This window comes from Mus caroli, unplaced genomic scaffold (assembly GCF_978045245.1).
Source record: "Mus caroli unplaced genomic scaffold, Mus_caroli_1 scaffold_1, whole genome shotgun sequence".
NCBI lineage: Eukaryota > Metazoa > Chordata > Mammalia > Rodentia > Muridae > Mus > Mus caroli.
The window spans coordinates 48,915,262-48,932,908 of NW_028227256.1; the positions used below are offsets into that span (position 1 = coordinate 48,915,262).

At 43.3% G+C, this 17,647-nt stretch overlaps 1 protein-coding gene across 4 annotated transcripts in view; it reads left to right on the top strand.

The window, feature by feature from the left end:
• The first annotated feature begins 10,429 nt into the window (after positions 1 to 10,429).
• Positions 10,430 to 17,647, top strand: part of Stat1 (signal transducer and activator of transcription 1) — a 40,161-nt gene continuing 32,943 nt past the window's right edge. For 2 of the 4 annotated variants that reach the window (XM_021176468.3, XM_029475937.2), the window contains exons 1-4: positions 10,430 to 10,599; positions 10,888 to 11,048; positions 13,559 to 13,689; positions 14,083 to 14,227. In XM_021176468.3, coding sequence (XP_021032127.1) covers positions 13,562 to 13,689; positions 14,083 to 14,227 — 273 coding nt within the window. In that variant the 5' untranslated portion in view covers positions 10,430 to 10,599; positions 10,888 to 11,048; positions 13,559 to 13,561. The remainder of the gene's footprint in view (positions 10,600 to 10,887; positions 11,049 to 13,558; positions 13,690 to 14,082; positions 14,228 to 17,647) is intronic. The other 2 variants (XM_029475934.2, XM_021176476.3) reach the window with 2 other exon arrangements.

Genomic DNA, 17,647 nt, shown 5'->3' on the forward strand with positions numbered 1-17,647 from the left:
TCCCATTTCTGAGAGTTCATCTTCATGGTAGCCTCAGTTAGAGCCTCTCTGACCAATTCCCAGACAACGGCAAGGAGGGAAGAGTCCACCACGGTGGGGGGACACGTGGAGGAGCAGCTCCAAAGGAACGCAAGGACAAGGCTGTTTGCATTATGGCAGAAGAGACAGAAGAAAAAGCAAGCCAAAACTCAGTAGATTTGACTTTCAAAGGCTTACCTTCTCCAGCTAGACTCTACCTCCTAAAAGATTCATAACTTTCAAACGAGTGTCCAGGACGAAGCACTCAAAATAATTTGGTACAGATTTAAACCTTAATATGGCCTAGTTACCACCTACATCATTTAGAACAACAATTTTAGCATAAGAACTTAGGAGACACAAACCTTCAGTCCATAACAAACCGATGGCAAATAAGATGCATTTAATGAAACAAGATAGGTTTGATTTCTAAATATTTTCCTTCTCTTTTCATTGATCGCAGACCAATCACAGAGTACACATTTTTCAAATCATTTTTAATATAACCACTTGGACTAGGGAAATAGTTCAGTCAGTAATTTTTTTTTTTTTTGCAAGTGCCGGACCTTGGTTTAAGGTCACACACACACACACACACACACACACACACACACACACCCCTTCTGATTCTGGGAGAGGGAGAACCTGCCCCTGCTGCCACCTGATCTTGAACTTCAACTTTTGGAACTGTGAAGGAAAAGTTCCTGTTGCAGGAGCCTTATAGTGCACAGTACTTTTAGAGCAGTCTAAACTAAATGGCAATTAAAAGGAGAAAAAAAAATGTGGTGGAAGAGTTTCTCTGCTAGGGAGGCAGAGAAAGGTGCATCCCTGAAGCTTCAGAGAGCCTCTCACCTAGTAGGTGAAGGCCAGACCAGTGAGAGACTTTTCAGGGAGAGGTGGCCAGCACCTGAGGAATGACTCCCAGGATTGTCCTTTGGCCTCCGTGTGAGTGTGCAAATAACCAATTCTTCACCTCAGATGGTTCAGGATGCCTATGCCTCCTTGTAGTAGGAGGTAACAGAATTTTGGGCCAAGTATAGGACTTTTCTGTATCCATAAATAGATAATGACATAGTCCAGACTTAGCAAATTGGGTACTGCTCACACCTACTCCAATTCCTGACACAGCATAAATATTTTTTTTAAGTTGGCCCTGCACATATAGTGATCCAACTGCTTGCATTTAAAAAAAAACTGGCTTGTCAGTATAACTAATATCCAATAAAAATATACAGTAAAATTAACTTTTTACCATGTCAGTATGAACTCTAACACATCCAGAGTTATGGAATCACCACTGGAAGGCATCGACTATACCTGTCTGGATCCTTATGAAGAGGATGCTACAATAATGTGGTAAAAGTCTTCTCACTGGATAACTTCTTTTGTAGACAGAGCCCCATTTGAAATCAGTGGAGGGCTTAGTGCAAAGGTTCAGTGCATAGAAACACCACAGAGCCTAAGAGTTCAGTTCTGAGAACCCACATGAAAACTGTAATACAGCAGCTGGCATCTGTAAACTGTGGCAATACAGAAGGCAATAGAGAGACGGATTGTGTAGGAACTCAAAGGTCAGCCTGGAACATGCAGCCTGGCGGAAACAAGAGAATCCTCTTCAAAAAAAAAAAAGGTGGGAAGAGAAAACTTAGTCTTGAGAGAGGACCTCTGAGCCCCAAATGTGTTCTGTATACACATGCAACTGCACTCACTCAAGCAAACATCATAGAAGAAGAAGAATTAGAAAAGCAAGCCTTCACTCATGCTTGAAATCTCCGAATAACTCATAACACTCTGCATTTTACTGGAGTAGATGAACAGAATTCAGGGAGTCATAAATACAAGCAGCAAAACCCATAGCTTTATTTCCACTAACTTCTAGCTGACGTTAGAATTCCATCATTTTTTAAACTAAGAGCAGCGAATTATAAAACATACCACCTTTATATCATATTACAGTAACCTCATTATTACATAGTTCCCTCAAAATATTTAATATGCTAAGCACACTTTAGAGATTCTGATAGCCCCACTGCTAGATCTTATTTAGGGCTACTAGTCAAAAAGCACTTACACTATGCCACAAGGGTGATTTCAGTCTGGTTTTATGTGTCACCAAGTTCACTAGATATATATTTCAATATAGCCGGTTTCTTTCTTTAACCTTTTGAATTTTATTTTATTTAGCTAAAGACATTATTCTTTAAAGATGTTCATAGGCAATAGTATATTTAACACTCTACCTCCGGATAAGGACAATGACTCTTTCTTAGCAGATCTTTCTGAAGTCTGTGAAGCTTCACCTCACCCCCCTTCAGCTACATTCTCTCAGTTTTCTAATTTTGTTGTGTCTACTCTCTCCTCTCGATAATGGTCACACATGCTTCAGGCTCTGAACAGCCTTCCTGCCAAATGTTCCTATGTGTCAGCATAAGAAAGGGTTCAGGCCGTAGCTCCCTCTAAGTCCCCAGCATCGTGGTCCCTCCTTGTCAATGAGCTCCTTGGCTGTCTTCTCTGCATGCACAGTGACAAAGTCCGGTCAGCAATACTATCCCTAGAGTCCTGCACAATCTAAGCTTAATGTACAGCTATCAGTGTTTGGATACAAGAAAAACAATGGTTCCTTTCTTCGCTTTGTTGCTTGGTTGGCCTCTATAAAAATGGACAAACTCCAAATTCACAAAATAGTCTCCTTTATACCATCCTATCCAAACAGCAAACCTGTTTTTGACAGCACAGAGAGAACTTCCTCTCAATTTTACTTTTTTGCTGAACTTCTGAGCTCTGATAAATGATGTACAGTCATAGGCATGAACTCTCCTCAACTTCCCTTTGATTTAGGTATCTCCCAGAAATACCTAACAGTTCCCATGTCTGCCCACTTGAAGATGAACCCAGTGTCCTGAAACATTCCCTAACTGCCTTCATTAAACTCATGTGCACTGCTACTCATGCAAGGCCCATTCTCTTCTGTCAGGACTGACAGTCATTACTTTAAACATCTCTTGTGCTACATATGTGAAGAAATATAGAAACCATCTACACAGGGTAAGCAAGAATTGAGTGTGAGGGCGGGATATAAAGAACTGGCCACCACCTCACTCTCTGTTGGGAAGTTTTTCAGAATACGTATGCACAGATCAGTGGGCCTAAGGGCCTGTGGTAAGCTCTGCATGGCTGAATTAACCTGTGATTTCTACCCCCAGTGTTAATGATAGTAATTCATTAGAAATAGTCCTGAGAACTGCTCTGTATAAACTATTGCCCTTCCCATGTGAGTCACAAAGATTTCTGTGTCCATTTGCTTAATTCTCTCATGGTGAGCATACAGTGTCATTCTATACATTTACAGGAGAGATGGTGTCCTGAAATCACCATGTTCTGGTGAGGAAAAATGAATATAGAGGGGGCAGATTTAAAAAGTGTTATGAGGGTTATAAAAGAGCCATTGGAAGAAGTCAGCAGTGAAGGCCTCTCCTAGGAAGTGACTCAGCTAAAGCCTAAAACATGGCAGGGGGCCAGTCCATGAACTCTGCCTGCTAAAAACTTGGGGATATTTCAGGAACCAAAGGAAGCCAGTGGCAGATAAACCCAAATCATGTAGGACCCTCTTTGGGAGAAAGCTAAAGGCTCTGCATTCTATTGTCAATGTTGGAGAAAGCCAAGAGAATTTCAAAATGTAAGAGTGATGGTATAAAATTTGTTTCTTCGTTATATCTGTTTTTGCTCAAATGAACATATAACAAGGACTCACTTGAAAAGAACTTCCCACCCCTGCAACTCCTCTGCATGGAATGGCTTCCACAGGGCAGGCCATTTAGGGACTTTGTTTTTGAGTTCCCTGAATGACTGTTGCTTCAAAATTCTTATTTGGGGGCTGGAGTGATGGCTCAGTGGTTAAGGGCACTGACTGCTCTTCCAGAGGTCCTGAATTCAAATCCCAGCAACCACATGGTGGCTCACAACCATCTGGAATGGGATCTGATGCCCTCTTCTGGTGTATCTGAAGACAGCTACAGTGTACTTATATATAATAAGTAAATAAATAAATAAATAAATCTTAAAAAAATAATCCTTAGTAGGTTTTGCTTAGTGTCACATTTTCATTTTGCCCTGGGCTCTCCATACTATATAGCTGCTCCAGTTTTTTAATGTGGGAAAGAAACGTCCTTTTGCCTTGTGGGATTTATGTATACACTGTATGTTTATACATACACGCGTGGAAGTCCGGTGTGTATGTGTGTTGGGAGAGGGAGGGGAGAACTACCTAGGCAGGTCCCTTAGCATACTACCAAGACTGGCATCAAGCTCACCTAAGTAGGTTCTTAGTAAAGGAAAGCTACGGAATCTCAATCCCTCTGCCTCCCTAATTCAGTTAAGTCATATATATGGCAAGCAAGGGGCCAAACTGTTTTTGTCAGCCAAAGTCAGAATAATTTTCCAGTGACTAAGCTATCCTCCTCCCTTTGTTGTTCTCCCATACTGCTTTGGTGATCACCCTGGATGGCTGAGAGAATGGCAAAAAAGCTGCCCACGCCCCCCATCCCTGGCTGTGGGTCCCGGCTCAGGATGTGAGGCTGCCACTGTGCAAGCATGGAAGGAAGGGCCACGAGAAAAATGGAAATGGAGAACGAGGACCCTTCGCTTCCTTCAAGTCACTAGACATGCACTCAACCTCAGCTTTCCCCAGGCAGGACGGACCTTGCCACGGCCCTGAGCCTGCGCAGTCCGCGGCGCAGAGATGGGGGCCGGGGCGGTCAGGTTGTGGGAAACCCCCGGGCCCGCGCCTGCGCACTGCCTGCCAGCATTGCTTTCGCTTTTCGATTTCCTCTCAAAGCAGCAGCTTCTCGGTGCCCGCTGAGTTCCCAGAAAGCACGTGGTGCGGCTCTTCCCAGCAGCCGCCTCCCTCCCGCCGCAGCTTGCTGAGCGCGCGGCCGCAGCGTCCCTAGTGGCGAGCGCAGCCCATGCAGTCCGCGGGGTCCTGAAGCAAAGCCTGGCTGTTTCTGAAAGCTTCAAGGACATTAAAAAAAAGGATGTGCATGCGATCCAAGACTTTAACAGTAACATTTTAGGATATTTTCAGTGGGTGCATTTTTTTTTACGTTTGCAGAATTTTTACAATACAGACTGCCTTTTATTCTTAGCTGTTAATTGGATATTTTCCAGTGTCTTTGTCAGCATAACTTTTTGGTATTCTGTCATATGAATTGTGCTTTAGTCAGCTTGAAGACTTTTCAGTGTTACAAATGGAGTTTTGGTAACAGTGCCCTGCAGCACAAATCTTTTACACATACTGGATCGTTTCCTTATGATAAATTTCCTATAAATCCATGATCATTGTAATAAAGTTTTAACAGTTTGACTGGATTTTCTACACTATAACCTTTAAAAATATATTGATTATTTTTATGTGAATATGTTCAGTCCAGCATGAATTTATGTGTTCCAAGTATCCTCAAAGGCCAGAAGGTGTAGGATCATCTGGAACTGAAGCTGGGGTTACAGATGGTTGTATGAGATGCCTGATATGGGTTCTGGGTACTCAACTCCAGCCCTCCCTAAAAGCACACTATGTTCTTAACCACTAAGCTATCTCTCCATCCTCAATATTATAATCTTTAGTAGAATTTTGCATGTTGTACCACTTGTAGTTAATGAAAATACTGTAGTTTGTCAGTACATGGCCACTCTCCAAAGAGTGTATTGAGAAGAAAAATACTGTGTGCACACAGCAAGTTTGAAATATGACATGTACCTTGTGTTTTCACAAGCTGCAAGATACAGGGCTCCTATAGAGTTGCTATGAGCCGAGAAGAAAACCAACACCAAGGTAAGGTATTATTCAAAATCGAAAACCAAAGAATTAAAAAGCTGTGTATTTCCAATGCGTTCAACCATATTCCAGGTAAACAAAAAGGGTGTATATCTAATGAAGTGGCATTCTGGGACTGTATGGTGCCAGTTTCAAGACTTACAATTGGCCAGGGAGGGTGAGAAGGCAGTGGCAGGCATTCTTAGAAATTCCAGCGGATAAGCATTTTGATTATAGCAATATTACTAACAAGAAGGTATAGCTAAATTAGAACATGCCAGATGAGAAGCAAGGGGAAGTCTGTAAACATTTTACCATAAGTTTATTTGTTGGCTATCTAGCTGCCACAGGATGGAGGAAGAAAGATCCTAGAGCTAACAAGTTCTGTGGATGAGGGTGTCTTACACACACAGGATAAGGTGTTCCTTAAAGAGATGCTTCAGGAGGCATGCTGTGGGGAAGGGAACTAGGACTTCCACTTGAGAGTTTTCATTTTAGAATTCAGTTCTTGGATGTTCTGCCGCCCACTGTCCACTCCCTAACCCCGGCACCACCGCTGTAAGATTTGTCTCAGTGATCTGGTTCATAGCACGTGTACAGCACATGCACCTCACCCTCCAACCCACTGTGGCAAGACAGCCATTTAATATTTAATATTGCTAGTGAGGCTAGCAACGGTGGGGAGCAGAGTTGTGCTCCGCTGAGTCACGCCTGTCAGGTCTTGCCTGAGTTTTCTCACAAATCTAAGGCCTAAGCCTGGAGAACAGCACAGACCCAACACCATTGACCCACATAGTCATCCTCTACTCCTCAAAAGGCTAGCCGGACTGCTCCAGACATGGCAGAACTCTGAGACTCTGTAATGCTAGATCTGTAATGACACGATGCCTGATATTGTTCAAAACAAGTCAGCCGTCAGCCCTGGATTCAAAGGTTAAAGGAAGGGCTCTCTCCATCTGCTAAGGAAGTACAGTCACATTCTAGAGAGGTGCAGATGACAGAGAAGACAAGACCGTGGCCACTGCTGAAAGTGTGCACTGGAAGATCCTTCCTGCACAGTCCTTGGTAGGACTGTGTAAATGATAGTATCTAGACATTTGCCTTGCCTGGCTGCATTAATATATATATATATATATATACATATATATATATGTTTCTATTTCTCGTTACTGTGAATGAATATGTGTTACTATAAATGCTTTGCACAATCAGATAGATATAATCAATTAATATAAGTGAGTAATCATGGAATACAAGAAGTGGTGAATAAGTAATAACAATGATCTTGGGCTTCCCCACCCCCCAAGGGGGGGGGGATGTTCACTAAATGAGAGATTTAGACTGGTTCTGAGTCTTCCCCCTGTAACATCATGTGTTGGAGTCATTCCAGTGCCCCCGTTAATCCTTATGCAACGTGGTTCCTAGGTTCTCATCACCAACGACTTTCTTTTGTGTCCATACCACTTCAGGCACAGTAAATCATAACTTTCTTCTTACCTGATGTTTCTGGTTGATTTCCAGTGACTATAGGGACTCTTGTCATGTCTTGACCTTCTTTTTCAAATCTAATGCGAGTCTTTGTATTTACAGTTTTAAAATTCACAGCACTGGTAAGAAGCCCAGCAGCACCCCAATCTTTTAAGGTTACTTAGAATGATTGTTTTGTCATTTGTCAAGTAGTTGATTCAGGGGGTGGGAGGGGACCTCAGAGAGACACAATGGAAGCCAACACTGGACCGTTCTCCAGGTGGCAGGCTCTAGAGGGTTCCATGAGCCTCTCTTTCCTGGATCAGGATGTGGGAGCAGCTGCACCATTTCTTGGCAAAGGGAAGAAGCAAACAAGAGCAAACTGATGCCAGAGAATGTGGTCAGTTTCAGGCATCAGGACTTCTGGAAGAAGTCATAAGCCTGAGGCCGAACACAGAGCGAACTGCTCTACTCTCAGGAAACCCATGAGACTTTAGGAAGAAAAGAGAAAAAAATTAGAAAATGATAATTTACCAGACATGGCATTGTGTTTTTTTAGTGTTGTATCTTTTGCCTACTTGATGTTGTGACAAAGATTCGGTTTCCCAAGTCGAACGTTGTATGATAATATCCTGTGTTTACAAATTTCTTTCTTCTAGGTTTCTGTTTTGGTTTTGGTGTGGTTGCTCTTTGTTTGCTTTATTTTACATGTTTTATCTTCTAGACTTTGAGAATATAATATAATTAGAACATTTCCCTTTTCCTTCTCTCCAGGCTCTCCCATCCACCACTCCCGCTCTCCTTCACGAGCATGGCCTTCTTTTTTTCACTAATTGTTCTTACATGTGCATAACTTAAGTAGAATCTCTTCTTTTAGCACAGTGCTGCTTGTTTGCATGTTTTTAGAGCTGACTTTGGGGGCACCGGATAACAAACTGCTGCGCTCTTCCCTGGAGAAGAGCACTCCTGGTCCCAGGTCTCCTCAGTTGTTCTTTGAGGAGGATTGAAGCATAGTGGGCTTTCCCCTGACCAGTTTAACAGCTGAGTTAAAGTTTTACACGGTGGTACCTACAAAATAAGAAAGTGATTTCCTTCCAGCAACTGTAACTCTTACAGATAAAAAGACTTGGACACTTCAAAAATATGAAAACCTTGAGAGAAAATATAAACAAATGTGATTGGGCCATTAGACAACCACCAGACAGAAAGAAAGACAGGGACATTTGTGGAGGATCTTGACCAGGAGTCAGTTCTGTGCTGCCTTTGTGAGGGTGCACGTGTGACAAGAAAATAGACTATATCCATCTATAAAGGCTATAATATACATGCACACATATATACACATCCCTGGGAAATTACTTAGATCTTCTGCCAACTAAAGTGGTGCTGTTCAAGGCTTGATTCAAATTCCATCTGTTTGACGGAAACAATTGATTCTCTAGGTGTGCATTCTAAGAAGACCTAGTTGGTCCTCTGTGATATCTATGTAGAAAAGTGACCTTTGTTCTGAGGGGTTTTTGTTTGTTCTTTGGTTGGTTGGTTGATTTTGGGTTTTTCAAGACAGGGTTTCTCATTGTAGCCTTGGCTGTCCTGGAACTCACTCTTTAGTCTAGGCTGGCCTTGAACTTACAGGAATCAGTTTACCTCTGCCTGCTGAGTACTGGGATTAATGCTGTCTGTCATCAGCACCCAGTTGATCCTAGATTTTAACATGAGTTAGTGACCCCTCAAAGAATTTGAGAATACAGATGTTGGCTTAGAGGACTTTTCAAAGAGAACACTGCTGGTGAGAAGACTGAGTTCGGGGAAAGAGTTTTGCTTATTCAAAGAATAAAAATGCTGTACTAAGCAATGAAAACAGAGTAGCACAAGCTGAGATTAAAGAAAGTGATAGGGGAACATGGCTTTAGAGAATATATTGAGAGATTTGAATTGTCTAAAACTAAGCAAGAAAAGCCATCATGAAATTTTTAGATTGGCATGACATGATCAGCTTTGCAATTAGATTTTTTTTTTAAAAAATCACTCAAATGAGTGTATGGCAGATGAATTAAGTGGGAGTGAAAAGCCAAAGCCAAGCAGTCGTCAGAGAAGTCACTGCAATGATCCAGGTAAGAGGACAGGGTGGTGGAAGAGGTAGAAACAGGAGCTAGACCAACCGAGGCTCGAGGACCAAGTGTCCGGGACTAAATGGGCAACGTCTTCGGCTTGGCCCTCATGGGTTCCAGACTAAGACCCGGTATGAGGAGGAAGCTGATGACTTGCGTTTTGAGTACAACTGGTTTACAGACTCAGTAGATATCCAAGGACAGGGTAACTGTGGCACATGGAAGGAAGCAGTGGGTGTGTATACATCTAGGAGTGCTCCAGGACATGGAAGTTACAGGGGCGGTCATCAAAGGCACAGCGGGAGAAGGGTAGATAAGAGACTCACATTCTGTTTTAGTAGTTTAATAATGGAGATGGGGGACAGAGGGATGTCCAGCGAGAAAGGAAGAAGCAAAGAGGTCCTGTCATCATGATGGCTAAGCGGGGCAAAAGTTTCGGTAATGGAGGTATCAATTGTGTAAAGCTTTATTTTTCTTAAACATATTAATTAAATTATTCATTTTATTTCATGACATTTTTGTCTTGCTTGCTTGTATGTGTACTTCTTGCAGGTTTGGTGTCTGTGGAGGTCCGAAGAGGGCACTAGACTCCTGGAACTGGAGTTGGGAAATCCAAGCCCTGTCCTCTGCAAGAGCAAGTTCTCTGTAGCTGCTGAGTTAAGGCCAAGTATTGAATGTTTTAAAATTAGTAAATTAAGCTCCCTGGCTTTAGTAACGTGAAGGTTAATCTCTAGTCCCCAATTCTGAATCCTGCAGTGATGCGCCTACTTAATGCAGGATCTCCAAGACTGAGCTTGCGCAAGCCTAGTTTCCAACCTTGTAAACACAACCTCCCGTCTGCGGTTTGCACCGCGCAGCGGAGCCCCCAAGTTTCGCACGCCGGGTAGGGAGCGCGCGGACCAGGAAGGCCAAGCAGCCGGGGGCTGGGGGGTGGGGGTGGGGGCACGGGGGGGGGGACGGTGCACTGATGGAACAGCCGGCCAATCCCTGCCGCTGATTGGCCGAGGCGGAAGGAGGCGGGACGCCCTCTAGCCTTTTTTCCTGCCCGGTACTTTCGGTTTTCAGCGCTGGGTCTGTCAAAGCTCCCTGGAGACCTCCGGGACCGCGCCCCTCTGACCCACTTGGGACACTGCTGAGCGGCGCAGAGAGATTTGCTCAGACTCGAGCTCCTGCGTGCAGTGAGTGAGTGAGAGCCAGGTGCGGATCCGGGTGCGGGTGCGGGTGGAAGTGGGGCGCCCTCTCCTTGGGCCTGGGGTCTGCTGCCCACAGGTGACCTGTCATCCCGCAGAGAGAACGCCAGGAGCTGGATCGCTTGCCCAACTCTTGGCGCTGCTTGGCTCTCTTATCCTGCCGTTCTCACTTCTAGGGTAAAATGACTTGTGCAATAGACATCTCTCCCGGAAGACACTGCACCTTCCCGCTTAACCTTTACTCGCCTTGCCTCCCGCCCCTTTCCACCACTGTAACATTTTCTTCTTTTTGCAGTCGTTTCAGCTCTGCTCCATACCCTGAGCCGGCGCCACGCCGCCGCGCATGCAACTGGTGTATAACTTGCTGTGTGTGGTGATTGCTTGTGTTGAATCCTGAACCTGCACCCGGAGACAGCCCAGTAAGTCTACGTGGGAACGGAAGCATTTGGAATCTCAGTATGTATCAGCTCTTACCGGTTTTCTGAAACTTAAAGGTGGTATTTAGGTCCTGCAGAACCAATAATGGTATAATCACTATCTAAAATACTTCCCGAACACTACCTAAAAGTTTGGGGATAGGCGGATGGATGGGTGAAGATTGCTTTTATCTGGCAGGAATGACTTGAGCCCAGATTGATCAGTGAGGACTCAGACTTGTAGGTTCACCATGGGGTTTGCCGTTTGCTTTCCTACGCCTTCTGATACATACAAGGTTTCAGCAGAACAAACGGTTCTGTGCTCACTTAGGCCATATGCCCGGCGCTGTAGGGTCCAGAGGACGCTGATAGCAAAATATATCCCCTCAGAGGCTCTGATGCGTGCAGACAGCAAGCTTCCTGTGGAAAGTTGGAGTTCATGCTCTAAAAACCGTGCAAACGGCAGCATGGTACAGGCCAAAGAAAGTTATGTGTGGGAGGGATAGACAGTTTTAGGAAGAAGTGCCATCTATACGGAATTCTGATAGATTGTTGGAAACAATGTGGTCTAGTCTGTGCAGCACGGGCTAGACCGGGAGGATAGAATGTTTGTTGGAGGCATGGAAACAGGACAGAGCCAACTCCAGACTCTGAGCCAGGTGTTTAAGGATGGTCTTGCCAGTCTCAGGTTTACAGACATGCCACAGTGGTGGGCTGGAGTCCTTTCCAATGGTATTTGAAATGGCGGCTTGCTTTGTAGTGTAGACATTTCCTTATTATCCTTTGAAGGGACATTTGTGCACCAGACATGACTTCATTCCTGCACATGAGTGATTAAAAAGAAGTATTTATCCATACAGTCCCATACGCTCCATCAAAGTACAGACCTTTCCTCAGAGGTCTGGTGGTCCTACAGTCTCCCATTCTGAATTGTGGTGGTGCCAGTGTGTAGTGGTGACATGATTGTCACAGGTAACTTGTTTCTATCTCATCTCAAGACTTCCTTAAATTAGGGGTTGCTATAATTTTTAACCTTAAGATTACAATATAAAAACTGACCCCATGGTTATCTGAAGAGATAAATATTACTTTATTCTTTCAAATGGCATTTGGCAATGCTGTATGAAAAAAAAAAGACATTTCTTTTTTCTGAGCCAGTGACTCACTGTGTAGCCTCACAAGCACTCAGTATTCATCTCAGGCTGACCTTGAACTTGTGGCCTTCTTGCCTCAGCTTTCCTGAGTGCTGTGAGTTCAGGTGTGGTCTTGAACATGGCTTACTGGAGGTAGTTCTAGCTGTGCAAGTATGAGAACCTGAATTTGGATCACCAACATTCAAAAGAAAAAAGGCAGGTATAGTGGCATGCCTCTGTGACGTCAGTGCTGGGGAGCACAAAGTTTGCTGGTGAGCTTGTCTCAAAAAAATAAACTGGAGAAAAGATTGAGGCTGATATCCTGATACTAACTTTGACCTCGACATGTGTCTGCCTGTACAACAAACATAAAACACATCAAAACAATCACTATTGAGATTTGGGACTTCTTTGTGCCAGATTTATTGTTTATTGGAGGCACAAAAGAAAAACTATTTCTTTTAAAATGTGTTTAGCAAAAATACTTTATGAATCATAACTATAAAATGTCACCTTAATCGAGAGAGATGGTTCAATGGGTAGAAGGTCTTGCTGCCACACTGGAGGACTTGATCTTGTTCTCAGGACTCCCAGGTGGAAGGAGAAAACCGGCTCCTGCAGGCCATCCTCTGACCTCCATGTATGTGGTAGGGCACATGCGTACACATACCCAAGCGCACATACAATAGGTAAAATGGAATAGTCATAAAATACTGGTATATAGCTTGACAATGCGCTATAACTTGCAGAAAAAGCTTCAGGAAGTGCTTGTGAGCTATCTTAATTCTAATAACTACTTGCTTGATTAAAAAAGTATCAATTTGTTCTTAGAGTAGTGTTTACTGGATACCTAATTTGTACGTGACATTGTTCCATCTCCCTTTCTTCAGACCAAAAAAAGAGACAAGAAGGTACAAGAGGAAATGTGTGATGGGTCGGAGTGATAAATACACTGGAGAAAAGCATATCGGGAAAGGGGAATGTTTTCTAGGACAGAGATGGTTAGCATGGAAATAAACTACTAGAGTATCTGCCTAGATATTTGAGTAATCACCTGAGGGTATATTTTCTGTAGAAGGGAAAAAAAAGATGATTCCAAAACTCAACAAAAATATTGGGTATGGATACGATTCAGGTAATGCTTTTCAGAAACCAACAGGATAGAGGTTCTCAACCTGTGGGTCACGACCTCCGTGGCAACACTCTAACCTCAAAAATATTTACATTACAACTCATTACAGTAGCAAAATTGCAGTTATGAAGTAGCCCCGAGAGTAATTTTATGGTTGGGCTCCCCACAGCATGAGGAGCTGAATTGACGGGTCCGGGTGTCAGGAAGGTTGAGAGGCACTGGGAGAGAGAGAGAGGTTTTGCCTGGAGCTGCAGCTATCAGTTCACACGTGTGTTCTTTCTGCAGAGGATGTCACAGTGGTTCGAGCTTCAGCAGCTGGACTCCAAGTTCCTGGAGCAGGTCCACCAGCTGTACGATGACAGTTTCCCCATGGAAATCAGGCAGTACCTGGCCCAGTGGCTGGAAAAGCAAGACTGGTAAGGAAAACGCGCTGGCTAGGGAGTGGAGTTTATGCCTTAAAAGTATTTGTTGATGAAGTAACTTGGAGATGTGTTTACAGAACGTGAATATCACCAGTGGCCATAAAACCAAATTCTTTAGCCATTGAGTACTTTCCAGTCTGTTTTAAAACGTATTGTTTGCTAATGGCAAAAATTTTAAATGATCTGAAAATATTTGACATAAAAAGCTCAGACCCCTGCTGACTCTTTTCTTTCTGGAGATAAATACCACGGACAGTTTTTTCTGTACAAATATCTGGCACTTCCTATAATTTTTTTCATGTCAGTTGTGTGTGATAGAAACACTATGCAAATTGCTAATAAAAAAAGGTCAAGTTAAAAAGCAAAGCTAAATCCCCGCTGTTGTAGGGAGCACGCTGCCTATGATGTCTCGTTTGCGACCATCCGCTTCCACGACCTCCTCTCGCAGCTGGACGACCAGTACAGCCGCTTTTCTCTGGAGAATAATTTCTTGTTGCAGCACAACATACGGAAAAGCAAGCGCAATCTCCAGGTATGGACTGGCTTTGCGCCTTACTTGAAGTGTCTCCGCTGACTTAAAACCTTTTATTTATTTTGACTCAGCAGATGCTACTGAGTGCACACTCACTGGGCATTGAAAGAAGTTACAGAAGTACAGATACACTCTCTTTATGTGGCTAATGTGTATAAATAAATAACAATATCAATTCTCTTTATTAACATAAAAGAGTTTTCAGGGTTAAGTGAAAAAAAATGGCTAAAAATTGTTTCTATATACACCAAGGGAAAGAGGCTTCATTTTCAGAGCAGTGAGCTATGGTAGGTAACACATTAAACCCCAAGAAATTCCAGTGATCAGTTTGGTCTTGGTCCTTGTGGGTCCAAGTGAAGAATTTCCAGGAAGGTTTGGCTCCGTCAAGCCTTGCTCGGAAGTGGGTGAGTGCCTGGGACTAGACTCACTTTGCTTTGCTCCTGGCAGACTTGTTTTCCACGGGAAGAGAAAGTCAAAGAGCGATCTAGAATTCAGGACCCTCAGATATGCTCCCAGTGCACACTTGGCCTCACTGCCATGTTTATTCTGCATTGCAGAATTTTCTCGTTTTAACAGAAATGAAACACAACCAAACATTTCGCCCTAGCTAATTGGGAGCCTTTTATTATTTTGTTTTGTTTTTGGACCTATCTATGAGTTTGTATCAGTGAGAAGGAGCATTAGATTAAGTTTGTAAAACTCAGCCTCTTATGCAGGCTGCTCGGTGGTAACTTGTTTTTTAAAGAGCGTGATTGCAGTAGTTTGCAAAAATAGCTTTGACAGTGAAAACAGAAAAATTGAGATGAATATCTTTGTTCTGGTTAAAAGTTCAGTTGAACTTGAGTTCCTGTGTTGAGGAATTAGTTAAGGACTATCCTGGATAGTTCTGATGTTGTGTCTATAGCCTAAAAGGAGATAATTGTCTTCAAGATGTGCAAGACGATGGATACTAGAGTATTGATGGAGAAGTGTCGGTATGACACAGGGATCAGAGTGCATGCTTAGTCTGCCTGAAGCTCTGGCTTTGGCATTTAAATGTGATACTGTTCCCAACCCTTGTGATACACGTGTGAAAAGATTTTCCTTTTAAATCAAATTACTCAAATTTTGTAAGTTAAAGTAATTTTGGTCCTAATTTATAAAAGAAGTGTTTTGTGTTTATAAAAATACTTTATGTCAGCCGGGCGTTGGGGGCTCACGCCTTTAATCTCAGCACTCAGGAGGCAGAGGCAGGTGGATTTCTGAGTTCGAGGCCAGCCTGGTCTACAAAGTGAGTTCCAGGACAGCCAGGGCTACACAGAGAAATCCTGTCTCGATAAAAAAAAATACTTTATGTCTCAGGGCATGGTGGCACATGACTTTAATCCTAATACTCAGGAGGCAGAGGCAAGTGTATCTCTGTTAGTTTCAGGGCAGTTAGAACTACATAGAGAGTCCCTGTCTCAAAAACAAACAAACAACAAAACAAAAAACAACAAAATAATAACAACAAATACCTTATTTAAAATTTAGTAGACAAAAGTAAGCTTTCTCAAGGAAAAGAAAAATTTTTATTAAACCAAGATTTTACAGGCTTTATATTCACGATCTGTTTTTATCCAAGAAAATTTCCCACAACTTCAAGCATATAAATATAATATATAAAATAGTCACACAAGTCAGGTATTTATTGGTAATACATTTAGAAATTATTTTAAAACAAGTCTCTGATACACCTGTAACTCTACTGTTCATTAAAGGTGAAATCAAATTTACTACTAGTTAATGAAGTCTCTGTCTAATATGATAAATTTAAAGCTCTATTAACTTGACACTGAAGGGGACTATGGCAAGCCTTGCCCTTCTTCTGAATCCCCTCTGCCTTGCTAAAATCCCATAGATTACATTCTTTAAGCTAGTGCCCAAGGTCTATTTCCTTATTTGTCCACTTCTTCCTCCTGAAGCTGACTACCAAGGTCCAGCTATCAAAGTATTGAAGTCCAGCAATCAACCCCCCTTTGGCTGCCCTAATTAACATGCTCAACTAAAGTTAAACACCTCCTCCTGGTAAAGGGTTTCTGTAACGGGAGTTTTGGCTACACCACTTAGGGAGGCACCTACCCAGGAGCTATCTCGGATCTGTGAATGAAAGACACACACGTTAGCTCAGTTTTAACCTGCCTTACTGGCTCAGTGTCTGGGTTCTTCTAAGCCTTCTGTGGCTAGCGTGCCCTTACCTTTAGTCCTTGCTCAACACCTCTAAATCTGCCCTCAGCTTAGTTGCACAATTACCTTCTGTGAAGCCCATTGGTCTTGCTGCCCAAGGTGCTTTTGGGATGGATGCCCTACTGTGGGCTGCTTCCCCTTTCTGCCTGCATTTTGGAAGATCTCCCCTGCAGCTCCATCTCTCCTTCAAGAATCTCGATTCTTTTCCTCCTCCCTGCTAGTCTGTGGGAACTTGGAAGTCCTGCCTCTTTCTTTCTGCCTTGCCATTAGCCGCTGGCATCTTTATTGATTGATCAAGAACCACCTGGGGGCAGGGACCTTCAGAACCACTCCTCTGCAGGTTTCCCCTTTCCCTTTATAAACCACCCTTTTCCTATGGGCCACATCTGTCTCTTCTCTATCCAGAGGCAGACCTTTGTCCCCTCCTAGGATAAATACCCCTCCCCCTCTCTTGTTCCCTTCCTCTTCTCCCTCATCCTTTTTTTCCTGTCTTTGTCTCTTATTCCCTGTTCTTTGTCCCTCTAGGGCAAATAAATCTTTGTGCTGAGAACTTGGTTTAGGAGAGTCCTGAGACAATACTAATCACTACAGTTACAGGTTTGGAATGATAGTAGGAGCATATCAAACGCTCTGTTTCCTATAAGTAAGCCATTATGTTATTATAAGGCCAGAGATCTTTGAATGTAGACTCAAACCCTGCAGTTAATCACATGCAGAACTATTGGAGACCCTGTGGCTCTGTGATGTACGGAGGCAGGTGCTGTGCACAGCATCCATGGCTGTGCACCAAGTCTGTGGTGGAGTTGAATGGTGTAGCCCAGAAAGCACTGCCAGCGTCCACCCTGGATTCCTTATGTGTCTGACTTAACTTACTCACAGTTCTGCATATCTGAGAGCTTTTCACTGTTGCCAAGATTTCTATGATCCTCAAATTCTATTCTGTTATGACCCACAGTTATTCTGCGATTTAATTTTTTCCTAACCACCTGTATCTAGTGTCCTGCTGCTGGACCCAGTTATTCGTGGGTGCGAGGGGGACCACAAACTGGAAGAGAAATGGGAGGAAGGGAAAGAGAAGCGGAGACCAAGGAGGGGTTCCTGTCAAGGTCTCAGTTTATTAGGCTGAAACACCAGGTTTTAAGCACACAGCGAGGGAAATAGGGAGGGGTTGAGGGGGAATTAACAAAGAACAAAGAAGTGGGCATCTGGGGACCT